The following is a 25,104-nucleotide window of genomic DNA, read 5'->3' as shown; positions in this document are numbered from 1 at the left end:
TACAAATTATTTACAAATTTAAGTCTTGTCATGTTTACTTTATCTAGAAAGATGGCATTTTGAGTATTGCATTAACAAAGAAAATCTTCCCATTACAGGGAAAGTTAAGAAAAACTGCATCAGAACAGTGATTGATTGCAGTCTTGTCATTTTACCTTCTTAAAAGTTTTATGAATATATTGAAAACTATTAGTAGCTAACAAGGCATTTTACTGAGACAGCCTAGAGTAAAACATGCCATAGAATGGACTTTCATTATCTGATTCAGCTTTTCAAGACCCTGAATTTATCTAGGAAGCACTGTGCATTCCTATAACCCCAGGTTAATTTAAAGTAAATACAAAAAGTAGATTGAAGCAGAAAATGTAATAATGTGGAAGATATCAGGCTTCAGTAAACCTTTGCAATGATTGCAATCCTAAGATGGAATGTTTTGCCTGGAAAATACAGAACCAGTAATCAACATAAGTTGAACATGAAAATATGAGTAAATAGTATGAGCTGAAAATTATGGTAACAATGTTGTAAGATTTAATTTGTAAACAGAAAGCCAATAAACAATGAGAAACACAAAAATATGATATTGTCACTTGAAAAATACTTGAATTTTTTGGTTAATCCATCTCTTTATTGCTTGATTTATTGTAAAGGGAAAATGACCCTAGTTGCTGACTGCAGTAGTAATGGGGTTAGCATTTCTGTGCAACATAAAGAGCAGGATTCCTGCATAGCGTTTACACACTGCGTCACAATAAGGCAACTGAGAAGGCAGAGATGTGGGTAAGAACAGTACTGAACCAGACAAGTTATGTGACCCACAGTCTACATTCACTCCATAATTTTGCTGTTAAAGGAAAGAATGGACAAAAATATTTACTATTAAATCAGTAGTGCTGCCAAATCACTGCACAGTTTACACATTGACAGCAAGGGCAAACAGAGATTAACAACCACTATTTCTGGTCTATTCACAGAAGCTGAATGAGGCTGGCACTAAGAACAAAACCAGACAGGTGGCTGTAATGTTCCTTATTCCTCTGGAGGGTCCTCAGGAGTACAGCAAGGAACAGGAGCACACTCTACAAAGTTGCTGGAGTTGGCCAGCACTTAGCAGGAGGAACAGTTGCTTTCATGTAGTCTCATGATTAGTAATACATTTCCAAATTTCACTTTCCACTCAGGGCCCGATTCCTTATGGCCTTATCTAGGAAAAATGGTCAGCTGTGCAGCACACCTCATGAGCACAAATGACCCAGAGACCAACAGACTGGTCAATTCTGGCTTTGCAAACATGTGATGTGCACACTGCAACCCCAGCTGAATCAGATTGAAAAGATTTTCTCTCCCCTATGGCAAAATAAAATCCTTATTAAATGGGATCAGATCCAAACTACAATGATCTTGTCTCATCTCGAAAAGACTGGTTCTTGAATGCTGCAAAGTCAGTGCATCAGTCTAACATTCCACATATAAAACAATGTTACAGTGCAGTGCATATAATATACACAATTAGTCCATACCATGATTGTTTTGGTGTTCTATTTTTGTGCGCAAGGACAGGCAAAGGCTCTTCCTCACCTACAGCCCAAGTTAAGGGTATACACAGAAGCTTTCACATCCAGGAGGCTGAAGAATGTCCACTTCTTGATTTCACATTCACCTCTTATACTTAGGTTGTCCTTACCCCCACAACAGAGATCCCTGATTCCATTATAATAATTGGTGGATGAAAGATATGCATGCCTCTTGTATTTTAATGAAAAGCTTGTGTTTTGGTATTACTGTCCAAATATTCAGAATTCTTTTATTCCTCTTCAGAAGAATATCAAAAGATGTATTTTATACATATTTAAACAAAAGTTCACATTGGAACACATCAATAAAGACCACATGGGTCCTTCTGCATAGGTAGAAAGCACCAGCTGTGCCAACCAGATGACATTTCAATAGTAAAGGTTTTATTTTTTAAATACTGATTTAAAAAAATCCTCTTTTACTGCACAATTTTTAAAGGAACTAAATAAACTTCTGCACAAAGATGGTATCTTGGCAATCCCGAGTGATGCTGACCTGTGCTTACTGCTGTTGAAGTTAGACACAGCTTAACCATGAGCGCTGCTAGGTTCTGTCACGGTGTGGTACAAATGTGCACAGAAAACAGAAAAAAATTCTCCTGAAGCACAATGAAAAGTAACAAACACATCAAGGTGTTTGGAAGTCCCAAGTTTTTTTTCTGATGAAAACTTGAAGGCATTAGGCCAATGAGGCGCAAAGAAATCACCCATATTATTGCCCAGGCTTAGCCATCTGCCCTCCCCCACCTCAAGCCGATCAGCTGGGTTTAGTGGGTGCCTTCAATCTGACAGCAGGTGCCCTTGCCTGCACCTTTGCTTGCTGATTTTGAGTTTCTGGAGTTGCTACTGCCTGTGCTGAGCTCTGCAGGGCCGAAGCCTGAATTTGCGGAGATGCGGCTGTGACCACTTGCTGCTGGAGTAGTTTCTGCTGGACCACCTGAGCAGCAGCTGAGCCTGCAGGAATCACCTGCACCTGCTGCCCAGTAGCTGTTGCCTGAGAGAACGTCACCGCTTGTGGCTGCACCTATGGTGAAAATGATTTAAAATAGAAAAATTAGTTATTTTCAGGTGAAAACCTGGAATCTGTATAAACAAAGTACAGTTCAGTGTGACTGAATGTGGGGGTCTATTTGCTTTAATTTTTATATTTACTACACTTTATTATTTTTTGTACAGTACTTTTTGGAGGTTGTATTGTGTGTGTTACAATATTCAATAAAGATCGTTTCAAGTTAAAAAAAAAAATTTTTTTTTTCAAAATATAAATTCTGGAGGGATGCCCACCCCCTCCAGAGGTTTCCTCCACTCTCTTGGTGTCTCTCCCTACAACTGGATTCAGGAATGGCAGGCCTTCTGCTGCATCCACTGTGCCTGCTGAATCTAAGATGGTAACAGTTTCTGCCAAAACCAGGACCGCTGCTTGGTCTGCACTCCAATTCCCTCTCCAGGCTCCACACCTTATGGGTTAGTCTTAATCTTGGCTCCCAGCATTGCAATGAGGGTCGCAGCTCTGTCTTCATTCTGCAGAGCACAGATCCACTATCAGGGATCCAGGAGGTTGTGTCATACAGGTCAGGCGAAGGAAACAACTTCTCCCTTCTACTGCACTCACCAATGATCTGGCGGACCAGATGGAAGTACTACAGGCAAGCTGTTTCACTGTGTCCCTTGGATTTTTTTTTTCTCTGAGATCTGCCACCTCTTGTCCTGGCAGATGCTCAGGATTACTTCCCTAGGTTCAGGGGAGGGGAACTAAGGCACTTAGTCTACTGGCTGGAGAGATGGGGGAGAGACCTGGACCACTGGGTGTGACATCCCAGTGGAGTAATCGGGCCACACTGACCCTTGCCCCCAAATGCTTTTTAAACAATCCATTTACGGCTACCGTCTTCTAATCCCTAGTAACCCAGCCTACCTCTACCAGCCCTGGGCCAAATAGGTTTACACACATCTACCATTTGATGGACACTGAGAAATACTGGTTGGCTGTGAGGTGGCATAGGGCTCTAATTAAATCACTTTGAAACAGGTAGTTCTCAGTCTCCATCTGCTGAAAGGAGTGTATAAACTCACAGAGTCTGGACTGGTCTAGAGGGATGCTAAGAAATTGATAATATTTTTCTTAAAGAAAGTCTGTTTTTCTGCATCATGAAAAAAGCAAAGCAGAAGCAGCTTTCATAAGGAAAAATTAGATCTTACCTGCTAATTTGCTTTCCTTGAGTATCTCCAGACCATTCCTGACGAGTGTGTAATATGCTGTCCTACCAGCAGAGGGAGACTGGAATGCGCTGCGTATGCCTTGTAGCGCTATAGAAATGCTAAATAGTAGTAGTAGACTGAGAATTATTGGGTTCGGGAATGGTCTCAAGAGACTCAAGGAAAGCAAATTAGCAGGTAAGATCTAATTTCTCCTTCCTTATCATCTGCTCCAGACCATTCCCGATGAGTGGGAAGTACAAAAGCAGTACTCACCAAGGGTGAGAAATTCCCCAGACCAACACAGAAGCGAACATCCAACTGGTAATACTGAGAAAGGAATGAAGAGAGAACCAAGCTGCCGCCCAGAAAATGCCCTGCGGAGGAATAAGAGAATGCTCCATCCAAGAGGAGGCCTGAGCCCGCATAGAATGCCCCTACAACATGGCAGGCACATCCTTACCCTGCAACAGATAAGCGGACACCACAGTCTCCTTAATCCAGCGAGCAATGGAGGTCTTCAACGCCGCCTCCCCTTTCCACGAACCGCCAAACAAAACAAAAAGATGATCCAAATTACAAAACTCTGCCGTCTGGTGAACATAACATTTCAGTGCCCTACAGACATCAGGGACTCCTCTTGCGAAAAGGATGGCAAATAAATGGACTGATTAACATGAAAAGGAGAAATTACCTTGGGTAAAAAGGACAGAACTGGCCGCAAAGACACCTTCTCTTTACAGAAAACGAGTAAAGGCTCCCGACACGATAGAGCCTGCAACTCCAAAATACGCCACGCCGACGTGATGATCACCAAAAACACCAACTTGAGAGAAAGATCCTTGAGGGAAGCTTGCTGAAGAAGCTCGAAAGGTTCTTCGCAGATGCGTGGACCAAGTCATAGAGAGCATCCAAGAGAAAGGCCGTGCCCAACTCCAAGTTAATGACATCCAAAGACGTCTGTGGAGGATGCTGTGCGTCCATCGAAAGCAGGCCTCTGCTACGTAACCGCTACAAATGGCTGACTGTAATGCCAAGGCCAAAACCTCAAAGGAGCGCTTCAGTACAGCCTCCATTCTACGAACCTGAGGGTCCTTAAGGGCCGCCCCACCCTATACAGGAATAGCTGTCTTCTTGGTGACTGCAATCACCACAGCATCCACCTTAGGGACTCGGAAAAACTCCAGGTCCGACATAGGGAGCTGATAAAGTCAAGACATTGACCAACCCATGCGCAAGACCGAATCCGGCGTCTGCCACTCACCCTCCACCAATTTCCATAAATCCTCATGATATGGAAAGGTCTGGGGCGGCCGGCGTACCCCCTTTAACACCAGGTCACCCTTCTGAGATACCTGAGGAGGGTCTGCAGACAATCTGAGAGCCCAAAGGACCTCCGCCAACAAAGTTGGCAAGTCCTGCTGCCTAAAAATCCGAAGAACTGAGGGATCCTCCCCTATAGGCTCTCTGCGTCCCAGGGATCTCCCTGATCCACATTCTTAGAGAATGGGAGCTCTGAGCTGAGATTAAGCACCTCCTCCAGGTCACCCCAGCCGCAATGCAAGCCTTCTTGGCCCCAAGGGAGCCCCCCCCCCCCCCAAGCAACCCTTCTGGGACCCTGGGACAGCCTCCACAGGGAGCCCCCTTTTCAGGCAATGTCTGATAAAGCAATAGAACAAACTCTGGGAAAAATGAATTTAATTTTTAAAACGGCAACTATTATAACATTTTTGAAAGGGCGATTATAATAAAATGAGGAAAATGTATTTATTTATTTGTAGCATTTGTATCCCACATTTCCCCACCTATTTGCAGACTCAATGTGGCTTACAATAATACATCCTAACATTGTCAATCAAGAGTAGATATGGTTAAATGGTTAAAAAGAAACTAAAAGGATTGGCTGCAAAGGTTAGGACACTAAATCAGACATGGATGTTATTCAAAAATACCATCTTGGAAGCCCAGACCAGATGCATTCCACATATTTGCAAAGGTTGAAAGAAGAGAAAATGATAGCCAGCATGGTTATAAGGTGAAGTAAAAGAGGCCATTACATCCAAAAGATTGTCCTTCAAAGAAAGGTAAAAGGACCCAAATAAAGAAAATAAGCAGCAACATAAACACTGGCAAGTCAGATACAAAGCATTAATAAAGAAGGCTAAAAGAGAAGAAGAAGAGAAACTTGCCACATAGGCTAAAACTCACAGTAACAACTTTTTCAGGTACATCAGAAGCAGAAAGCATGTGAGAGAATCCTTGGGACTGTTAGATCACGAAGGAGCAAAAGGGGTGCTCAGGAAGGACAAGGCCATAGCCATAGCAGAGAAACTGAATGAATTATTTACTTCTATCTTTACAGAAGAAGATGTAAGAGATCTGCCTGTACCAGAAATGGTTTTCAAGGGTGAAGATGTGGAGGAACTGAAAGAAATCTTGGTGAACCTGGAAGATGTACTGAGCCAAATTGACAAATTATAGAGTAGTAAACCACCTGGACCGGATGGCATACATTCAAGGATACTCTAAGAACTCCAGCATTAAACTGCTGATCTGCTGTTAGTAATATGTAACCTGTCATTAAAATCATCCGTAGTACCTGAAGATTGGAGGGTAGCCAATGTGATAACGATTTTTAAAAAGGGTTCTAGGGGTGATCCGGAAAATTATAGACCAGTAAGAATGACGTTGGTGCCGGGCAAAATAGTGGAAACTATTATAAAGAATAAAATTACAGAACACGTACACAAACATGGTTTAATGGGACAGAGCATAGGTTCAGCCAAGGGAAGTCTTGCCTCAACAATTTGCTTCATTTCTTTGAAGGCGTGAATAAACATGTGGATAAAGGTGAGCCGGTTGATATAGTGTATCTAGATTTTCAGAAAGCTTTTGATAAAGTTCCTCATGAGAGACTCCTGAGAAAATTAAAGAGTCGTGGGATAGGCAAGGTTCTGGTGTGGACTAGCAATTGGTTATTGGACAGAAACAGAGGGTAGGGTTAAATGTTCATTTCTCTCAATGGAGGAGGGTGGAGTGCTGCAGGGATCTGTACTGGGATCGGTGCTATTTAACATATTTATAAATGATATGGAAATTGGAACGAGTGAGGTAATTAAATCTGCAGATGACACAAAACTATTCAAGGTTGTTAAAACACATGCAGACTGTGAAATATTGCAGGAAGACCTAAGGACACTGGAAGACTGGGCGTCCAAATGGTAGATGAAATTTAATGTGGACAAATGCAAAGTGATGCACATTGGAAAGAATAATCAGAATCATAGTTACCTGATGCTAGGTTCCACCTTGTGGGTGCACGCTCAACAAAAAGATCTAGGTGCTGTTGTAGATAATATGCTGAAATCTTCTGCTCAGCGTGCAAAGGCCAAAAAAGCAAACAGGATGCTAGGAATTATTAGGAAAGGGATGATGAATAAGACCAAAAATACTATAATGTCTTTCTACCACTCCATGGTGCGTCCGCACCTTGAGTATTGTGTTCAGTTCTGGTCGCTGTATCTCAAAAAAGATATAGCGGAATTAGAAAAGTTTCAAAGAAGAGCGACCAAAATGATAAAGGGAATGTAACTCCTCTCATATAAGGAAAGGCTAAAGAGGTTAGGGCTCTTCAGCTTGGAAAAGAGACAGATGAGGGGACATATAATTGAGGTCTACAAAATCCTGAGTGGTGTAGAATAAATAGAAGTAAATCGATTTTTTACTTGTTCCAAAAGTACAAAGAATAGGGGACACTCGAGGAAGTTACATGGAAATATTTTTTCACTCAACGAATAGTTAAGCTCTGGTACTCTTTGCTGGAGGAGGTGGTAACAGCAGTTAGCGTATCTGAGTTTAAAAAAGGTTTGGACAAATTCCTGAAGGAAAAGTCCATAGTCTGCGTAGTCTGCTATTGAGACAGACATGGGAAGCAACTGCTTGCCCTGGGATTTGTAGTATGGAGTGTTGCCACAATTTGGGTTTCTGCAAGGTACTTGTGACCTGGCTTGGCCACTGTTTAGAAAACAGGATACTGGGCTAGATGGACCACTTATATTCATATGAGAGGGGACCACAGAGGCATCATGCCTGGTAAGAAGCAGCAATCCCTCTCCCGAGTCGAGCCCCACAGCACTCGGACCCAAAATGACAGACATTCCCTCCAAAACAGCGTTGAGAGCTCCACGCGCCGGGAATACAGTTTCCCCCACGAGAAGCCTTCTTACTCTGCTGAGGTGCCTTCCCAGCACTCCCTGCCACCGGGACACCCTATTACAAAGACAGCTGTGCACAGAGATCACCCACTGAGTGAACAGGTCATGCACCTACATGCCTTCTCTGTCTGGGAGGCCATGCCAAACTGTATCAGAGCTGTGTCCAGCCACAAGCTTCCCACCGCAAAAGACGCTCCCCCGCCTGATAGCATGCTGCAACCAACCCCAAGTGTCTTTTTTTTTTTTTTTTTTAAATACCAGCAGTGCTCTGTTCCAACTACAGGCCTGCCTCAAGGAACTTCTCCCAAGTACATGGGGGAGAAGGCCAAGGCACACCACTCACCAAAAGAGAGCAGCAGGGGGAGGGACCCAGAGACTGGAGTATACACCTCCAAAAGCACAGGGGTCCACACTCAAGGCCAGAGAGAGACTTTTTTTTTCCTGCTGCCTGTGTATTCTGTTTCTTGCCTCTTCTTCTTCTTTTTTTTTTTTTTTAATAAACAAAATCTTCTATAGGACACTCCTGAAGAAATCCCTTAAATACTATTCTAACTTTTCTTACAAAACGGGGCCAAAAATGGCACACCCAACCAACAAAGAGCAGGCCTGCAAAGACTCACCTACCTCTGCTGGGAGACTAATACAGGTCAGGGTTGCACTACTCAATAATTCTCAGTCTCTCTCTGCTGATAGGAGTGCATATTACCCACTAGTCGGGAATGGTCTGAAGGAGACAATAAGGATGTTAATCATTTTGAAGGGCAAAATGGCTGTTAGAAAGGAAGACAAAAATTGAAGGAACTGTGGTGCACAGTAGTGAATGCTTATGTAATCAGAACCTATTAGATTTTCCAGTAAACAAACTCAAATTTTTCTTGGGTATAAAATCTCCAGGAGTATTTAATTTTTGCTTCAGGACCCACCTGCTGAGCAGCAGACACCACCTGCTGGATACTAGCCACCGTGGCTTGCTGTTGGATTCCTTGTGGAAGCTTCGTAACCTTTTATAAGATATGATAGAGGGGGACAAAGGACACCATACAATATTGTTAGCCTGTAATTGTTCCCCTATTGTCTGAGCACAACAGATTGAGAATACTTTACATTGATTCCCAGATTATTTTTGTCTTCAACATAAACAGTTGCAATGGCTTGTTTTTAATAGCTAGGGACTTCAACATTACCACAGGAAATGTTTTTCTAGCATTGTTCTATGGAAAGTAGAGAGGTCTGGTAGCCGTGTTAGTCCACTCTTAAAGGTTATCAATAGAAATCAAACAAAATAAAACATGGAAAAGAAAATAAGATGATACCTTTTTTATTGGACATAACTTAATACATTTCTTGATTAGCTTTCGAAGGTTGCCCTTCTTCGTCAGATTGGAAATAAGCAAATGTGGTAGATGACAGTATATTTATAAGTGAAACAACCAAGCATTTCATTGACAGTCTAACAGGGTGGGGGTGGGTAAGAGGTATGCATGGGAACATCAAAGCATTGCATTGATAGTCTAACAGGATGGGTGTGAATAGGAGAGAGGAGGGTGATAAACAGAGAAATACAACTTTATGGTCTATAATGGGCTAGAAAACCCAGATCCTTGTTCATAGTGTTTTAGACTGATACTGTTTGTTTCTTATTATGCTAAAAGCCAAAAGGACAAGGAAATTGCTGGGGCAAAATGAAAAAGACAAATGTAATAAAAGCAGCTACTTTTCGAATGGAGTGGTCTATAAATGTAAATAAATGAGTGAGATTCTCTCTCACTGTACTACAATATAAAGCTTCAATTTACTTGCCATACCCAGTAGGGGCAAGGACTAATTGTGAGAGAAGTGTATGGAGTTACCTGTATCTGTGCCTGCACCTGCTGGGTCCCAGCTGCTTTTTGTGCTTGTGTCAAGGAAGTGGTGAGAAATTGGGTTTTAAGAGCTGGTTGAGTGGTGTAGGTGACCTTCTGCTGCCCAGCCTGGGCAGAGGCCTGTGGTGCACTGATCTGCAGGAAAGAATAAGGCTGAGCGTTAGAGTTCAGGTAAGCAGCTTATATTAACAAGATCATCGAGCAAAGCAGTGGATATATCAATAGGTTAATGACTTCTCATCGCTGCTTTATGACTACCAGACTGAACTTACTTTCCATTATTATTATTTTCAATATTTAATAGCAAGGGGTAAAAACACCCTCCTACTCCAATTTGACCTATCAAGCACATTCGATATGGTCGACCACTACATACTACTGAGAATCCTCAACAAGATAGGAATTACAGAAAAAGTACTCTCCTGGATCAAGGGATTTCTGACATCCAGAACATACCAAGTCAAATCAAACTGAGATATATCTCCACCTTGGAAAGCGGAATGTGGAGTACCACAAGGATCACTGCTCTCACCTATATTATTCAACCTAATGATGACACCACTGGTTAAATCTCTATCCAAACAAGGCCTCAATCCAGTTCTCTACGCAGATGACATCACCATCTATATTCCCTTTAAACAGAACCCCACAGAAATCACCAAAGAAATAATAAACAGCACGGCATTCAAGTTAAAACTCAACAGAGATAAAACCCAATGTCTCATTCTCTCGTCCCAATACAATAATGTTCCCCCCTCGGCAATTAACGCACAAGGTTCTTTCCTCCCAATCTAAGACCACTTGAAAATCTTAGGCATAACAATTGACTGCAACCTAACGCTAGAAAGCCAAGCTAAGAACACGACCAAGAAAATGTTCCATATCATGTGAAAGCTCAAACGTATAAAACCTTACTTTCCCAGTGATTCATTCCACAACATGATCCAAACCATGGTACTAACCCATGTAGACCACTGCAATAGTATTTACGTAGGCTGCAAAGATCAAATCATAAGAAAACTACAGACAGCCACAAAACACAGCTGCCAGACTCATCTTCGGAAAAACACGCTTTGAAAGCGCGAAACCCCTCCCAAGAAGCTTAAATTGGCTTCCTATTAACGCTCGCATAACTTTCAAAATATGCACAATAGTCCACAAAATCATCTATGGACTCACTCACACCAGATTACATGACGGAACTTATCGATCTACCAATAAGAAACATGACGAGAACAGAAAGAACCTACCTAACCCTTCACTACCCCAATTGCAAAGGTATAAAATAATTTAATCTCTACCTGGTACTTGCTTAATAAATATAAATATACATCCACAGCTTGCAAGTAAATTTCTCTCTATATTGTCATGAGACAGCTGAGAAAAAGACTTCAGATACTCGGTGCTCACTGTTTTGTATTGAACAGTCGACCACGCTGCTCAGCGTTTACTTTTGAAATTCAACTTTTTCTTTTGTAAACCAGCTGGCGAGCATCCTCATAAGTCAAAAACCTCACTTATTATACTCATTATTCAATCTTCTTTTTATAATTTTTCTTTATAGAGTTTTGTATTTAATAATAAGAATAAACAGGCACTTAGCTGCTGTAACACTGGAATCAGTGGGTACGCCCGACAGCAAGCTTCTGTTTTGCTGGTGCTTCCTAAGGAGCTGAACCCACAGTTTTCTATAACGCCCTGCTATATATGTCAGCGTTTATCTCGTTAACAAATTTTCACATGCCACCAGCCTCTCATTTATAGGTACACAACTTTGGAACTCACTACCCAAAGACCTGAAACTCACAGAAAACTACCTACAATTCAAAAAAAAACTGAAAACACTTCTTTTCAAGAAGTCTTTCCCCCCTAGATCTGCCTAATCCCACACCACCATACATCACGAAAAGTTCAGAAATGGAAAACAATAATATTAACCTCTCTCACAATATGCCAATATATCAACCTAAGCATTTATATGTACTTCTGTATTATGTACTAGACTTCTACAAATCTAAGTACATAAGTAATGCCACACTGGGAAAAGACCAAAGGTCCATCGAGCCCAGCATCCTGTCCACGACAGCGGCCAATCCAGGCCAAGGGCACCTGGCAAGCTTCCCAAACATACAAACATTCTATACATGTTATTCCTGGAATTGTGGATTTTTCCCAAGACCATTTAGTAGTGGTTTATGGACTTGTCCTTTAGGAAACCATCTAACCGCTTTTTAACTCTGCTAAGCTAACCGCCTTCACCACGTTCTCCGGCAACGAATTCCAGAGTTTAATTATGCGTTGGGTGAAGAAAACGTTTCTCCGATTTGTTTTAAATTTACTACACTGTAGTTTCATCGCATGCCCCCTAGTCCTAGTATTTTTGGAAAGCGTGAACAGACGCTTCACATCCACCTGTTCCACTCCACTCATTATTTTATATACCTCTATCATGTCTCCCCTCAGCCATCACTTCTCCAAGCTGAAAAGCCCTAGCCTCCTTAGTCTTTCTTCATAGGGAAGTCGTCCCATCCCCGCTATCATTTTAGTCGCCCTTCGCTGCACCTTTTCCAATTCTACTATATCTTTCTTGAGATGCGGCGACCAGAATTGAACACAATACTCAAGGTGCGGTCGGCACCATGGAGCGATACAACGGCATTATAACATCCTCACACCTGTTTTCCATACCTTTCCTAATAATACCCAATATTCTATTCGCTTTCCTAGCCGCAGCAGCACACTGAGCAGAAGGTTTCAGTGTATTATCGACGACGACACCCAGATCCCTTTCATGGTCCGTAACTCCTAACGTGGAACCTTGCATGACGTAGCTATAATTTGGGTTCTTTTTTCCCACATGCATCACCTTGCACTTGCTCACATTAAATGTCGTCTGCCATTTAGCCGCCCAGTCTCCCAGTCTCGTAAGGTCCTTCTATAATTTTTCACAATCCTCTCGCGAGTTAATGACTTTGAATAACTTTGTGTCATCAGGAAATGTAATTACCTCGCTAGTTACTCCCATTTCTAAATCATTTATAAATATATTAAAAAGCAGCGGTCCTAGCAGACCCCTGAGGAACCCCACTAACTACCCTTCTCCATTGTGAATACTGCCCATTTAACCCCACTCTGTTTCCTATCCTTCAACAAGTTTTTAATCCACAATAGGACATTTCCTCCTATCCCATGATCCTCCAATTTCCTCTGTAGCCTTTCATGTAACCGCCTTTTTAGCAATATGTAAGCCACATTGAACCTGCCACATGGTGGGAAAATGTGAGATATAAATGCAATAAAAAAATACATGAAATATATAATGGGTTAGTTTTGATTATTTAGTGATTTATGCTCGGTAGACTCCTGGTTCAATAATTGTTTTTGTCTATATCAGATACCTCTGGAGATTTACATAAGTAAGCTTTACAATATAACAATGAAGGTTGGAAGATACAGTTATACAAAGTGCCCCCAACTTCCTCTTTATCTTGTCCCCTCCATCAGCGCTGCCCAAACTGTCTCTGGAGCTTGTCCCCTTCTCGAGGGTTTCCCTCACATTACATTCTTACTTAGGTATAACTTACCCCAGCACAGTTCTTAACCAAGTTTAGTTAGCAAAACATAGCATCCATTTAATTCCAACTTTCATTAGTATAAAACAATATATGGCATTGTCTTTTACAAGGCTTACTTCCAGAACTACCTGTCACAATACTACAGCAGTCTTATGGAGCATCAGCAAATCATTACTTCACCCGCTTTAATTGTAAGATAGTCAACCATAAGACCTGTCTCATTCGCCAGAATGTAAAAAAACAGCATGTTACCTGTCAGGCTCCTTTGGCACTAAAGAAAACTAAAACCATCGCAAGTTTTTACCATTTTTAAGGTTTTCACTCAATAGCATTCAAGGTGATTGATGGCTTTGAGGCCAATATGAACAGGTTGAGAAAACAGGAAAGTAAGGCAAAATAAACAGTGTAATATTCCCCAAGCAAGTGGTTATATCCCTGAGGCTGTAACATCACTATAATACCTATTCACTTCATTTAAACATGGAAGAATTTCATATTAATAGGTATAATAATTTTTAGGATTCAACATTTTTATTGATGACAATTCAAAGAAAACACATTCCACAGCCTAATTATAGAGAAGCTCAATTATGAAAATGTACTCAGATCAAACTACTACAGTCCGTCATCAAAACTTTTAACATTTTATCCCCACCCCTCTATTTTATGTTCAACGGTTAATGTTTAGATTTCAACAATTTGTATTGATGATGCATCCCATAAAACTACCACCACTTTCAATATGCCATACTCCGATATTTAGAACAACCCCATCCATGTGCAAGTCATCAATAGTTGGATCATCAAATGTTTCCAATCATTAACCCCCTCCTTCCCTCCCCTCCAGCCCCTCCCTCACAACTATGCGTTAACAGTTTTTAATAGCGTTTAAGAATATTTATCCCATGTAACTCTCTCCCAAAACAAAACAACTCCCTGAACAATCTCATGGTCCTCTGAGGCCTCCCTATCCCTCAATTATTCCCCTTTATCCCATATTACTCCTTTCCCACTCTACTATCCCCTCAAGAGAAGAAAAGAAATAAAATAAAAAATGAAATAAAAAAGGGAGGTAAACAAGTAAGAGGGGAGGTCCACCAGCCAACTTTCCGAATCAAGATCCCTGTCTAAGTCTCCCCTGTAACTGCCGCGGAGCATCCTCACCCTGCCCCTTCAACCGGAGTTCAGCAACAAACTCCTAGCTCTATGCGGGAGGGATTCAACATACACGCCCCACACTGCTTGGAATAGCTTTAACCTTTTCGGATTATGTCTAGCATATTGACACTCCACTGTCATCAAGGCATGCAATCTATTCCTCCATGCCTAGAATGATGGTGCTTCTTCTCCAACCCAAACTCCTAATATCACTTTCTTCCCCAGTATCCCCACCTTCCTAGCAAGCAGGGTATGTGATTTATTGTTTAAATGGTAATCTTCATAATTGTCTAACAGTATTGCTGTCGGGAAAGTGGTATTACTTTACCTATTAATCTCTCCAGATACCCAAACACTGCCTTCCAAAAGGTCTGGGTTTTGTGGCATTCCCACAGTGAATGGAAAAAAAAAAAAAAAAAAAAGAGTTCAATCCCAACTTACATTTCTGGCACACCGGCGTGTCTATCGCCCCTATCTTAAACAGACGATCCTGAGTGAAATATGCCCTATGTATAATACAGAATTGGCACTCCCTCAGTGCAGAATAGGTATAATAATTTTTAAACTTGAGAACTTTCTGGTAAATTTTCCCTAATTTGGTAGCATGGAATGACAAACTAAAGGTACCTAGTCTAGTAATCTAACTGCTGAACAGCCCCTTGAGTTCTCTAGGAAGCAATTTGCCCAGGTCTGTATATGTATTTCAATTTCACAGCATGTACACTTTTCCCATGGGACAAAGTGGGCAGGTTAGGTGGTGGTGGGGTAGGGAAAGAACCTTGCACCCGTCCTTTGAAGTTTCCATGCCAGCCTGCATTTTTCAAATGGAAACCCACCCCATGGGGCATTTTCCTAGAAAATTTGCTTGCAGGCTACAAATAGTTTTCAGGGTATTCAGTACCTTCAAACTGCTTTCACAGGGGGGGGGGTAATTTTATTTATTTTCAATAGTTGTTATGGGAAAACTTCAAAATATACTTGTTCAACAAACACTCTAGCATCTTCTCTAACTTATTTAGACCAACACAAACAACTTATTTGTCCAACATATATCTCAACAGTGTCTTATACAGCTAAACACAGTGCAGATCAAAAGATGGCATTATAATGTCTTCCTTTTATCGCCAGACTGATCTATTGTTATCCAATACCATTTTTTTTTCATTTTTATCCCTCCCTCCCTCCCCTACCCTCCCACCTTTAGCCCCCCCCCCCCAACACAGTTATAGTCCGCAGCTCTCTTATTTTTCTGCTCTGCTACAGTTCTTATCTCACATGTTCATTATTTGTCCTCTGGCTTGGGGTGTCAGGGTCAGCCAGAACAGAGTCCAACAGTTCCAAAACTTTTTTGTGAGTAAGGGCCCTTGGGACCGCAGGCTGGTCCGCTCCGTGCGCAGCAGGTTGATCATCTGCCCTCTCCATTGGGAAACTGTAGGGCTCTCCACCGACAACCACATCAGCAAGATTATTTTCTTGCTCTGGATACAAATGCTCGGCATCCTCTTGGTAAGCCTCCAGACAGCCTCAGGTGGCCGAACAATAACGTCGGTTCTGCTTGCCACTGTATGCCCCACATGTCCGCCACCCGCCGAGTCAATGCCTTCCAATATGCTCCGATTCGCGGGCAGCCCCAGAACATATGCCCTAGTGTTGCTCCTTCTGCCTTACACTTGGGGCATGCTCCATCTGGCGATAGGCCCATGTAAAATGCACATCTGGGGGGGACATACGCTCTCAGTGTGAATTTAAACTGCATCTCCCAGTAATTTGTTTGGTCAGTACTCTTACGGTAGCTAATTAAGTGTTCCCGGATCAATGTCGTGGCTATGTCCGCCCCCAACTCCACACTCCACAATGTTGATAATGTCTCAAAATCTGGCTCTTTTGCCATGTCCTTTAGGTGTCTGTGATAATATTTCAATGGGACTTTTTGCTGTGCTCCCAATGAAAGCGCCGACCCCAGTTCTTCTTGCACATCTTCTGTCAGTGTTTCTTGTGGGAGGCTATTGCTGTAATGCTGCAGTTGCAAGTAATGAAACCAATCTGATGAGCTGAGCGAGAACTGGGTTTTAAGTTGGTCCCATGATTTAATCTTTCCATCCTCATCGATTGCCTGAACCATGTACTCCAACCCTTTGTCCCTCCAGTGTAGAAAAGCTGCATGTTGCTGTCCAGGCGGAAATTCCGGATTGCCCCAGATTGGAAGGTATGGAGTTGTACTGGCCCGGAATTTGTGGTGCTGGCAAAGCCAGCGCCACACCGCCTGCGCCGTGGGCAAAATTTGCGCTGGCACCAACAAGCTAGTCTCTCCTTTGCTCTTCTTATGTAACAAATAGCTAATATGTCTCTGGCCTACTTCTTGTAGCTCAAGGTGAGAGGGAGTAAAATATTGTGTGTGCCTTAGCCAGTCATTCAGGTGCCTCATTCCACTTGCAATCGTCATATCACGTAAATTCAACAGTCCTAAACCTCCAAATTCCCTCGATAGGTGAAGGGTAGTCAAGGCTATTCTTGGTTTTTTCTGTGCCCACAAGAAGGTCTGCAAGATCTTATTTAGCCGCTTTTCATCTGCCTTGGTCAGGTATAAAGGCAAAGTCTGAAATACATAGAGCCATCTGGGTACTGTCACCATGTTGTAGAGGGCTATCCGGCCCATGAGCGATAGCAGGAATCCTTGCCACATTTGCAAATTTAGCTTTGTGGCGTTCAGCAGCTTTCTCACATTCCGATCATACAGCTGTGGGAGTTCTCGGGGGATTATCACACCTAGATACTTTATTGCCTCTGCCTCCCACTCTATGGGCAAAGTCAGTTTCTGCCTGAGAGTGTCCCCCTGTAGCACCTCCAAAGCCCTAGATTTTTGAATGTTCAATATGTACCCTGAAAGGGCCCCGAACTCCTGTACCACCTCTAATATCCTAGGTATTGCCCGTTCAGGCTGCTGGGTTATTACAAGGAGGTCATCAGCAAACGCCAGAGCCTTAACTGTACCTCCCGCCAAAGGTACCCCCCTCACCCCCCCCATCCGTCCGGAGAACGTGTAGTAATGGCTCCATTGCTAGGACAAAAAGGAGGGGCGAGAGCGGGCATCCCTGCCTAGTTCCCTGCCGAATCTCAAAAGGGGTTCCCCTTACTCCATTTACTAGGACTGCTGCCCGAGGGTTATTGTACATTGCCCTCAATGCATCTCCATACCATCCCTGAATTCCCATATAGGTTAACAGCCCAAACAGGTATTCCCAGTCCACCTTATTGAACGCCTTTTCGGCATCCAAGCTAAGTATCAGAGCTGGTTCCTGGTCTTGCTGACTCTTTGCCATTGCTAACAGTAGGCATCTAACGTTATTCCCGGCTTGTCGGTTCCTCACAAAGCCCACTTGTTCCTCTCCTATTAGGTCAGGGAGTAATTGTCCCAGTCGGGTGGCAAGTATGCGGGCCAGGATTTTTACGTCTAAATTTATCAGGGAGATCGGCCGGTAAGAACCTGGTTGCGTTCCCTCCCTACCGGGTTTAGGTATCAACGTAATCAGAGCGTCATTTGCATGCAGGGGGAATTCCTTGTCCTCAATTACTTGTTCTAGATATTTCCCAAACGCCTCCAAGCCTGCTTTCGGTAGGGCCTTATAGTATTCTCCCATGAAGCCGTCAGGTCCGGGTGCTGAATTCATGGCCAATGCTTTTATCATGTCTTGTAGTTCCTTCCCTGTAATGGGTCTATTTAACATGTCTATCTGTTGTGGCTGGAGTTTAGGGAAGCCTGCTTGTTCTAAGTATCCCACCAAGGCCCCCATATCCTCTCTCGACGAGCCCCCATAGAGAGAACTAAAATAGCTATAGAATACCTGCCCTATGTCCTCGCTTTTATTTTTTGTCACCCCATTGTGGTCTTGTATTGCAGTAATCACCCGCCCTGGCGTCTCTGTCTTCAGCAATCTTGCCAGCATGGCGCCTGCCTTGTTACCAAAGCGCTGTAACCTACACTTATAATATGTTAGAGATCTTATAGTTTGTCTATGAATTAGAGTATTAAGGGTGACTTGGGCCACTAAATACTGTTCCTTGTTTACTGTCGTCGAATTTTTTGTGTAAATTCTTTTAGCCTTCCTAAGTTGGGCTTCCAGATGTAAAATTGCCCTTGCCTGCTTTTTCTTACGAGCTTGTACAAAGGCAATTATGTCCCCCCGAACGACCGCTTTGGAGGCCATCCAATACAGTTTAGGATTATTCATGTGTTGCTTATTAAACCGTTCATAGTCCCCCCACTTGGTATTGAGGTAGTGCGTGAACTCCTTGTCCCCATGTAGGTACCCCGGGTATCGCCATCCCCCTTTATGTTGATAATACTCTGGGGCCTTTATCTCCATCCATACTATCGCGTGGTCCAATATTTCTGTGGGGCCTATTCCAGTGTCTCGTACCCAGGAGAAGGCCGAGCTGTCTATGAGTATATAATCTATCCTGGAGCTGGTGCCATGCGCCCTAGATAAGTGTGTGTAATCTTTTGTTTCTGGGTGCAATGCCCTCCATGTGTCCACCAGGTTCAGGGCGCGCATGAACGCCGGGAGTGCCCGCTTTCTACTCCCCTCCTGTGGCGCTTCTCTTGGACTGGTGGTGTCTATCCCTGGATCCACCACTAAGTTAAAGTCTCCACACACCAACAGTTTCAGGGAAGTGTACGAGGCACACTGCTTTATTATAGACTGGAAAAAAGTTGCCGTGTAAACATTGGGTCCGTACAAAGAGACCACCAGGAACTCTCTATTCTGAAGCCAAAGGTGTATTAGCACGTATCTTCCTGGAGTAATTTTGCCTTAGCTGCTATTCCTTTCCTTATTAGTATTGCTACTCCCCGCAACCTGCCATCAGCCGAAGCGGAAAAGACTTCCCCCACCCATGCTCTTTTCAACTTACAGTGTTCCTCCTCCGAAAGCCTAGTTTCCTGGAGGCAGGCCACATCTGCCTTATGTCTCTGCAGTGCCTGTAATATTTTCGATCTTTTCACTGGAGTTGCTATGCCCCCAACATTCCAGGAAATAAAGTGGATCATCTTAGCCATCCCAGTGTAATATTTGCCATGGTTAATATACAATTCTCCCTTTGTATACTTGGGACTCGAGCGCCCAGCCTCGCCCATCTCCCTACTAGTCTACCCTTATCGGTGGTTGCCCTGAATCTTGCTCTGCTCAGATGTCGTGGGGCTCTCCCTTGGTATTCAAATGTATTGTTTCTGCCCTCCCTTCCCAAGACTGTCTCCCCTCTCCTCCCGCTGCCTTCCACCCCCTCCTGTGTCTGTTGGTTCAAAACTGCGGATTGTTCCTGCGATAGCCATCCCTCCCTCCCTACTCCCCCTTGCCCCCTCCTCTTCCGTCCTTTCTCCCTCTGCACCCCCCACCTTCCCCATTTCTCTCTCCCTTGGCCCTTCATCCACCCTGTGGTGTAAGACCTGCAGTGATGGCTCCCCTCCCCCAGCTCACACTTCCCTTGTGTTATCCAGTCTCTTATTCCCAACCTAATGCAGTCCTGGGCGCCTTCCCCCTCTGATTCCGTACTTTATACTAATCAATAGAACCCCTCAAATTCTAGTTTTGCCCCCTGTGACAATATATTCAAACCTATACCTCAAGTCCCCATTGATCTGGGTTCAGGTGGTGGTGTTTTCAGAGTTCAGTTGCTCTTGGAGATCATCTCGTGCTTCTTGCGGGGACTGAAAAGTTTTCCAGGCTCCGTTTTGCAACACCCTAAGTTGCGCCGGGTAGACGAGCATGAATCTTCTGTTCTGTGTTGCTAGTCTTGTGCAAATTGGCCCAAAAGTGCGTCGGCGTTCCTGCAGCGCTACTAAATAGTCCTGGAAAATTTTGACTTTTGTTCCATCAAAGGATAATGTGTCCCACTTCTGCCGTGCTCCTCGTAGTATTTCTGTTTTATGTACAAAGTTGTGAACTTTTGTGATGACTACTCTTGCTCGGCCACCTCCAGCTCCCTTGCGGCCCAGCTGATGGGCGCGCTCCAAATATAGGGGTCCCGCACTGTCCGACAATGCAAATTCTTCTTTTAACCAGCGTTCCAACTGTGTTTGAAGCAAATTGTCAGGCATCCCCACTATCCTCAGGTTTGATCTCCGCGACCTGTTTTCCAGGTCATCTAGTTGCTGGGCCTGGGCTGCGGTCAATTTTTCCAGTTCCTGTACTCGCCCCTGCAGCGCCTGCTCCGCTTCTTCTGCCGCTACTATGCGGCCTTCCAGGTCCCCAGTCTTCCTGGTCGTATCTGCCAATAATGTTTCTACCGCTGCTAATTGCTCGGAGATCTGGGTGTACTGGGGCGTCATTGCCATTTTGAACGCCTCCGTTAACTGGGCGAGTTGCGACGGGGTAAACATCAGCGGTGGGTTCGCCGGCGCAGGGCTGTCTGCCATTTTGGATTCGCCAGTCCCGCGCTGCCGGTCAGCTTCTTTCTTCACTGTTTTCCCGGGCATAGCTGTTGTTGCTCGGATCAGGTATTGTTCCATATAGGTCTGGTCCCGCAAGTGTGAATCGCCATTTTTCAGCTTATTTTAGGTCCCGTTTTAGCGCTGCTGGGGGAGGGTTCCTGGAGAGAGAGAAAAACACATCCTCTCCTCTCACTCCATCACCGGAAGTGGGGGGGGGGGGGGGGTAATTTTATAACAGAACATCTATATAAAAAGCTCAAAGATTCCTACTTTAAAAAGACAACATAGGCACATTTATAAATTAAGCACCCAAAACAAAGCACAAATTCACATCCACTACAAAAGATGTAAATATGTGTATGCTCACATGTTTTATAAAATATGAATATACATTGCAACTACTCCCCTGGGAATGCCTACATGCCATTTTGTCAACACGTGTAGTTACAAGTTTTCACCTGCACTTTACATGCTTTATAAAATTACCCCTATAATGATTAGTAAAAACACAACCTTTATAAAAGAAAGGATTTTCGTAAAGTGCATTAACACTGTCAATGCGGGCTACTTGTAAATAGATTCCACTGCATAAAATGGGGCCTGCAGTAAATAAAGTGTATTAACGCATGCAATGCCCAATCACTCCTGCCTCTTGCACAGTCATCTTTGAACATAGTAGTGCCTGACCCTCTAGCAGTATATTCTGACACAGTCAAGCATTTTCTTAATTTGGAAGACTGACTGTCATGAAATACCTAGAGCCAACCAGGGCTCCCACTTGCAAGTTATTTACCCAGTGGTTTCTAAGGACCCTGGGGCCATAATCCCAGGGGTCCCCCAGTTCCCAGAAAGCACCCACAGATCAAAACATAAGTACATAAGTATTGCCATACTGGGAAGGACCAAAGGTCCACCAAGCCCAGCATCCTGTTTCCAACAGTGGCCAATCTAGGTCACAAATACCTAGCAAGATCCCAGGATTCTTAGTCAGTCCAGGACAGCAAAGTCAATAAACTAATACGGTTTACTGTCAGGAAAGTGAATGGTAAGAGGAAAAAAATGGTGAAAATATAGCAACATTATCAGGTAAATCAAACAGATATCAATATTAAAACTAACTAAACATTTGTTTACTACCTGAGTAGTACCTAGGGAGATCAGGAAATATAGCTGCTCACAGGTTATAAAATATAACTGCACACAGGGCCTCAGTGAAGAGATCTTTCTCTCTCCCCTCCCTATCTGAGACTAAAGATAACCTCACACTTATGCGGGAAAAAACTCACTTCTGTAACAGCTTTACAAAAAAACAAGACAGTCATCATTTGCGGGCCAAACAAGGGAAATGCACTTCATGAAATAATTAATACAGTTCATAGGCTTGGAAACCCACTGTTTTGCCACAATGACCCCTTAACGTTGCACTGGAATACACCGCTAGGTTTCAGGCACCACCAAGTTCAAAGACGGTGGCACCAGAGGCAGGAGTAATTGGGCATTAAACCTTCTTTAGAAGGGGGTGGGGGGATGGGAGGTTAGAGGAATGTACAGTAGGATGTTCAGGGGTAGTCGGGGGGGGGGGGGGGGGAAATCAGAGGAGGAGTCCAGGATGACGTTCAGAGGGAGATTTGGGGAGAGGGGAGTTGACTGGAGCCACCCAAGAGGTCTGTGGAGGCCAGCATTGGCTCACAGGCCTTGCACTGAAGAACAGTGATATATACTGATCCTCATTATTCATAATTACCTTCTGCTGCACAGTGGCTTGGGCTGCAGTGGCCTGGGGCTGGATGGTTTTCTGCTGCTGTTGCTGCTGTGCTGCATGGTGCTGTTTAAGCTTCAAAAGTGGCTGGACATGCAATGGCTGTGTAACCACCGTCTGCCCTCCTGTAGAATAGAGAGACACACTTATAACAAAATGCCACTGATTTCATGGAAAGCCTTTAATACACTGCAAACAGTTGTGCGAATGATGGGGTGGTATGTTGTGATCTAAGTCTGGTGCATTCAGTGAGTCATATAAAAGGCAACATCGTATAGAATTATTTCTGTACCTCTGTTCAAAAGGCTACTATAACATACAACCCAGTCTCCCACCCCCTGTAATTTTAGGTCAAAATTTTAATTTATTACATTATAGATCACTTTTCATACAAGTGAGTGGTTTACAATGGCATGAGTACTATACACTATTCAAAAATCACAAGTAAATTTAAAACAACAAAAAATACAAACAAAATAGTATACAATAATACAAATACACCAACAAAAATATATTTGACGGTCAATATTCAATGGCATTTAAGTGGGCAGGAAATGCTCCTGCCCACCTAAACACCACTCAACAGGGCATCCCCTGATATTCAGTGGAACATAACTGCACAGTGTCACTGAATACCCCTTTTTATCATTGTAGCACACAGAGGTTAGTGATGGGGCAGTTTATGAGCAGAGTCTGGAAGGATCTGGCAGCTATGTGCACACTGGTCAGTAATATCTTTGCCTGCTTAGTTTTGTGGGTGATGGCACTGAGTAACAGCGGCCCTCGCACACTTTTCAGGTTGGTAGCTGAATTGGATATTCAGTGCCGGAGCTCAGACTTAGCCAGGTTTAATTCTGCTGTGGCTCTCAGCACTATGAACACTGCTGTCCACTGCAGGATATATCAGCCCCTTAGTTTCTATTCTGTATAATGCCATAAGCCATACAATTTCACATTAAAGGGATACATACACTGCAAAATAATGCTTTTGCTGATCAGTTCTACTGTTGTTAAGAATTTTCACCACATATTCTAAAACCCATCACAAGAAAAATGGTGAGTTAGTCAATGTGTTACAATTTAATTATATTTAGTTAAATGACTGAGGTTAATTTTAGTTTTAACAAATTTTTATGGATGACCAGTCCAACAATAGGAATATACAAAGAACCCAATCGCAGAACATACATAAAGAAAAAAAAATGTTACAGTCATCACACTTTTTAAAAACATTTTTATCCCCCTTTCCTACCCACTATTCCAGTTTAAAGCATCTATTAGTGATGACAACCTAAACATCAAAGAAATAAGCGAACACCAAATGGCTAAAGAGGTATCATCAACAGAATAATTAAGAAAATGACCCACTCCCATCCCCCCCAAACTCACCTCCCAATCGCCCCCCAAAAGGAATCTCCCTCAATTGAGGTGTAACAACTATGCAGGAGAAGCAAGAATTCTATTTCTTCCAACTCTCACCATCCCACAGAAAGATAACGATCATTCACGGCAGCCCCCCACCCATCAGGATGAGGTTAATTAAAAAAAAAAAAAAAAAAAAAAAAAGTACAGCGGTACCTGCAGCTTTCTGAGGTTGCCCAATAGCAACACTGATCCCTGCCACGGTGACCGGGAGGGTTGTGACTCCTGCCGATGACACGACAGCAGCTGGAACTGACACCACCGGGGGCTTTGTTAGTGCCACCTGTGCCGTCTGGGTTGGCTGCCCCTGGATCTGTCCCTGAGCCTGCAGCTGAGAAGCAGAAAGAGAGGTCTTCAAAAACAGGCATGCCTGGCATCACACAAAGGAACAGCACATCTTCCTCACCTCTCATTAGTCTTTGACAGGGTATAAGAAACTATTCTGTATGTGTGTATATATACATATGCTTGAGTGTCAGGACACAGTAGTCCTACTATGCAATTAACTAATTTTCTATGGAAACTGATCTAGTAGTCAGCAAGAGCTTTCCAAGACAATACCATTTGCTCCAAAAAAATGTTCCCTCATCTACTGCTGGCTAGCACAGTATCACATAACTTGTCCTGGTTTCCTTCTCCAAATTACATATTTTGATCTCTATGTCTACCCTCAGAAGTTTAACAATTACACCAGGACATTTTATTTATTTATATTCCACTTATCCAAATGACTGCCCATGGCACATAACAAAAATACATCCATAATCAATGACAAAAAAGACAATGCAAATAACATAAAAGTACAAGCCTGTACAAACAGCTAGGCCTTCAATTGCTTATAAATAACTAAGATCAAGTTCCTTTCTCAAGGCCACTGGGAGCAAATGTCATATGACCAGACTAACAAGGAAAAAGCC

The 25,104-nt window shown here is 43.2% G+C and overlaps 1 protein-coding gene across 3 annotated transcripts in view; it reads right to left on the bottom strand.

Annotated features, from left to right (window-relative positions):
- Positions 1 to 581: 581 nt before the first annotated feature.
- EP400 (E1A binding protein p400) overlaps positions 582 to 25,104 on the bottom strand; it is a 401,921-nt gene continuing 377,398 nt past the window's right edge. For all 3 annotated transcript variants that reach the window (XM_030219806.1, XM_030219807.1, XM_030219808.1), the window contains 5 exons: positions 24,344 to 24,518; positions 22,751 to 22,890; positions 9,835 to 9,981; positions 8,908 to 8,985; positions 582 to 2,598 (listed from right to left, as the gene is read on the bottom strand). In XM_030219806.1, the coding sequence (XP_030075666.1) occupies positions 2,332 to 2,598; positions 8,908 to 8,985; positions 9,835 to 9,981; positions 22,751 to 22,890; positions 24,344 to 24,518 (807 nt within the window). In that variant the 3' untranslated portion in view covers positions 582 to 2,331. The remainder of the gene's footprint in view (positions 2,599 to 8,907; positions 8,986 to 9,834; positions 9,982 to 22,750; positions 22,891 to 24,343; positions 24,519 to 25,104) is intronic.

The sequence above is a fragment of the Microcaecilia unicolor genome, chromosome 11 (assembly GCF_901765095.1).
Source record: "Microcaecilia unicolor chromosome 11, aMicUni1.1, whole genome shotgun sequence".
In the NCBI taxonomy this organism is placed as follows: domain Eukaryota; kingdom Metazoa; phylum Chordata; class Amphibia; order Gymnophiona; family Siphonopidae; genus Microcaecilia; species Microcaecilia unicolor.
Note: the sequence above shows the minus strand (reverse complement) of the source record. Positions and strands in the feature narration are given on the sequence as shown.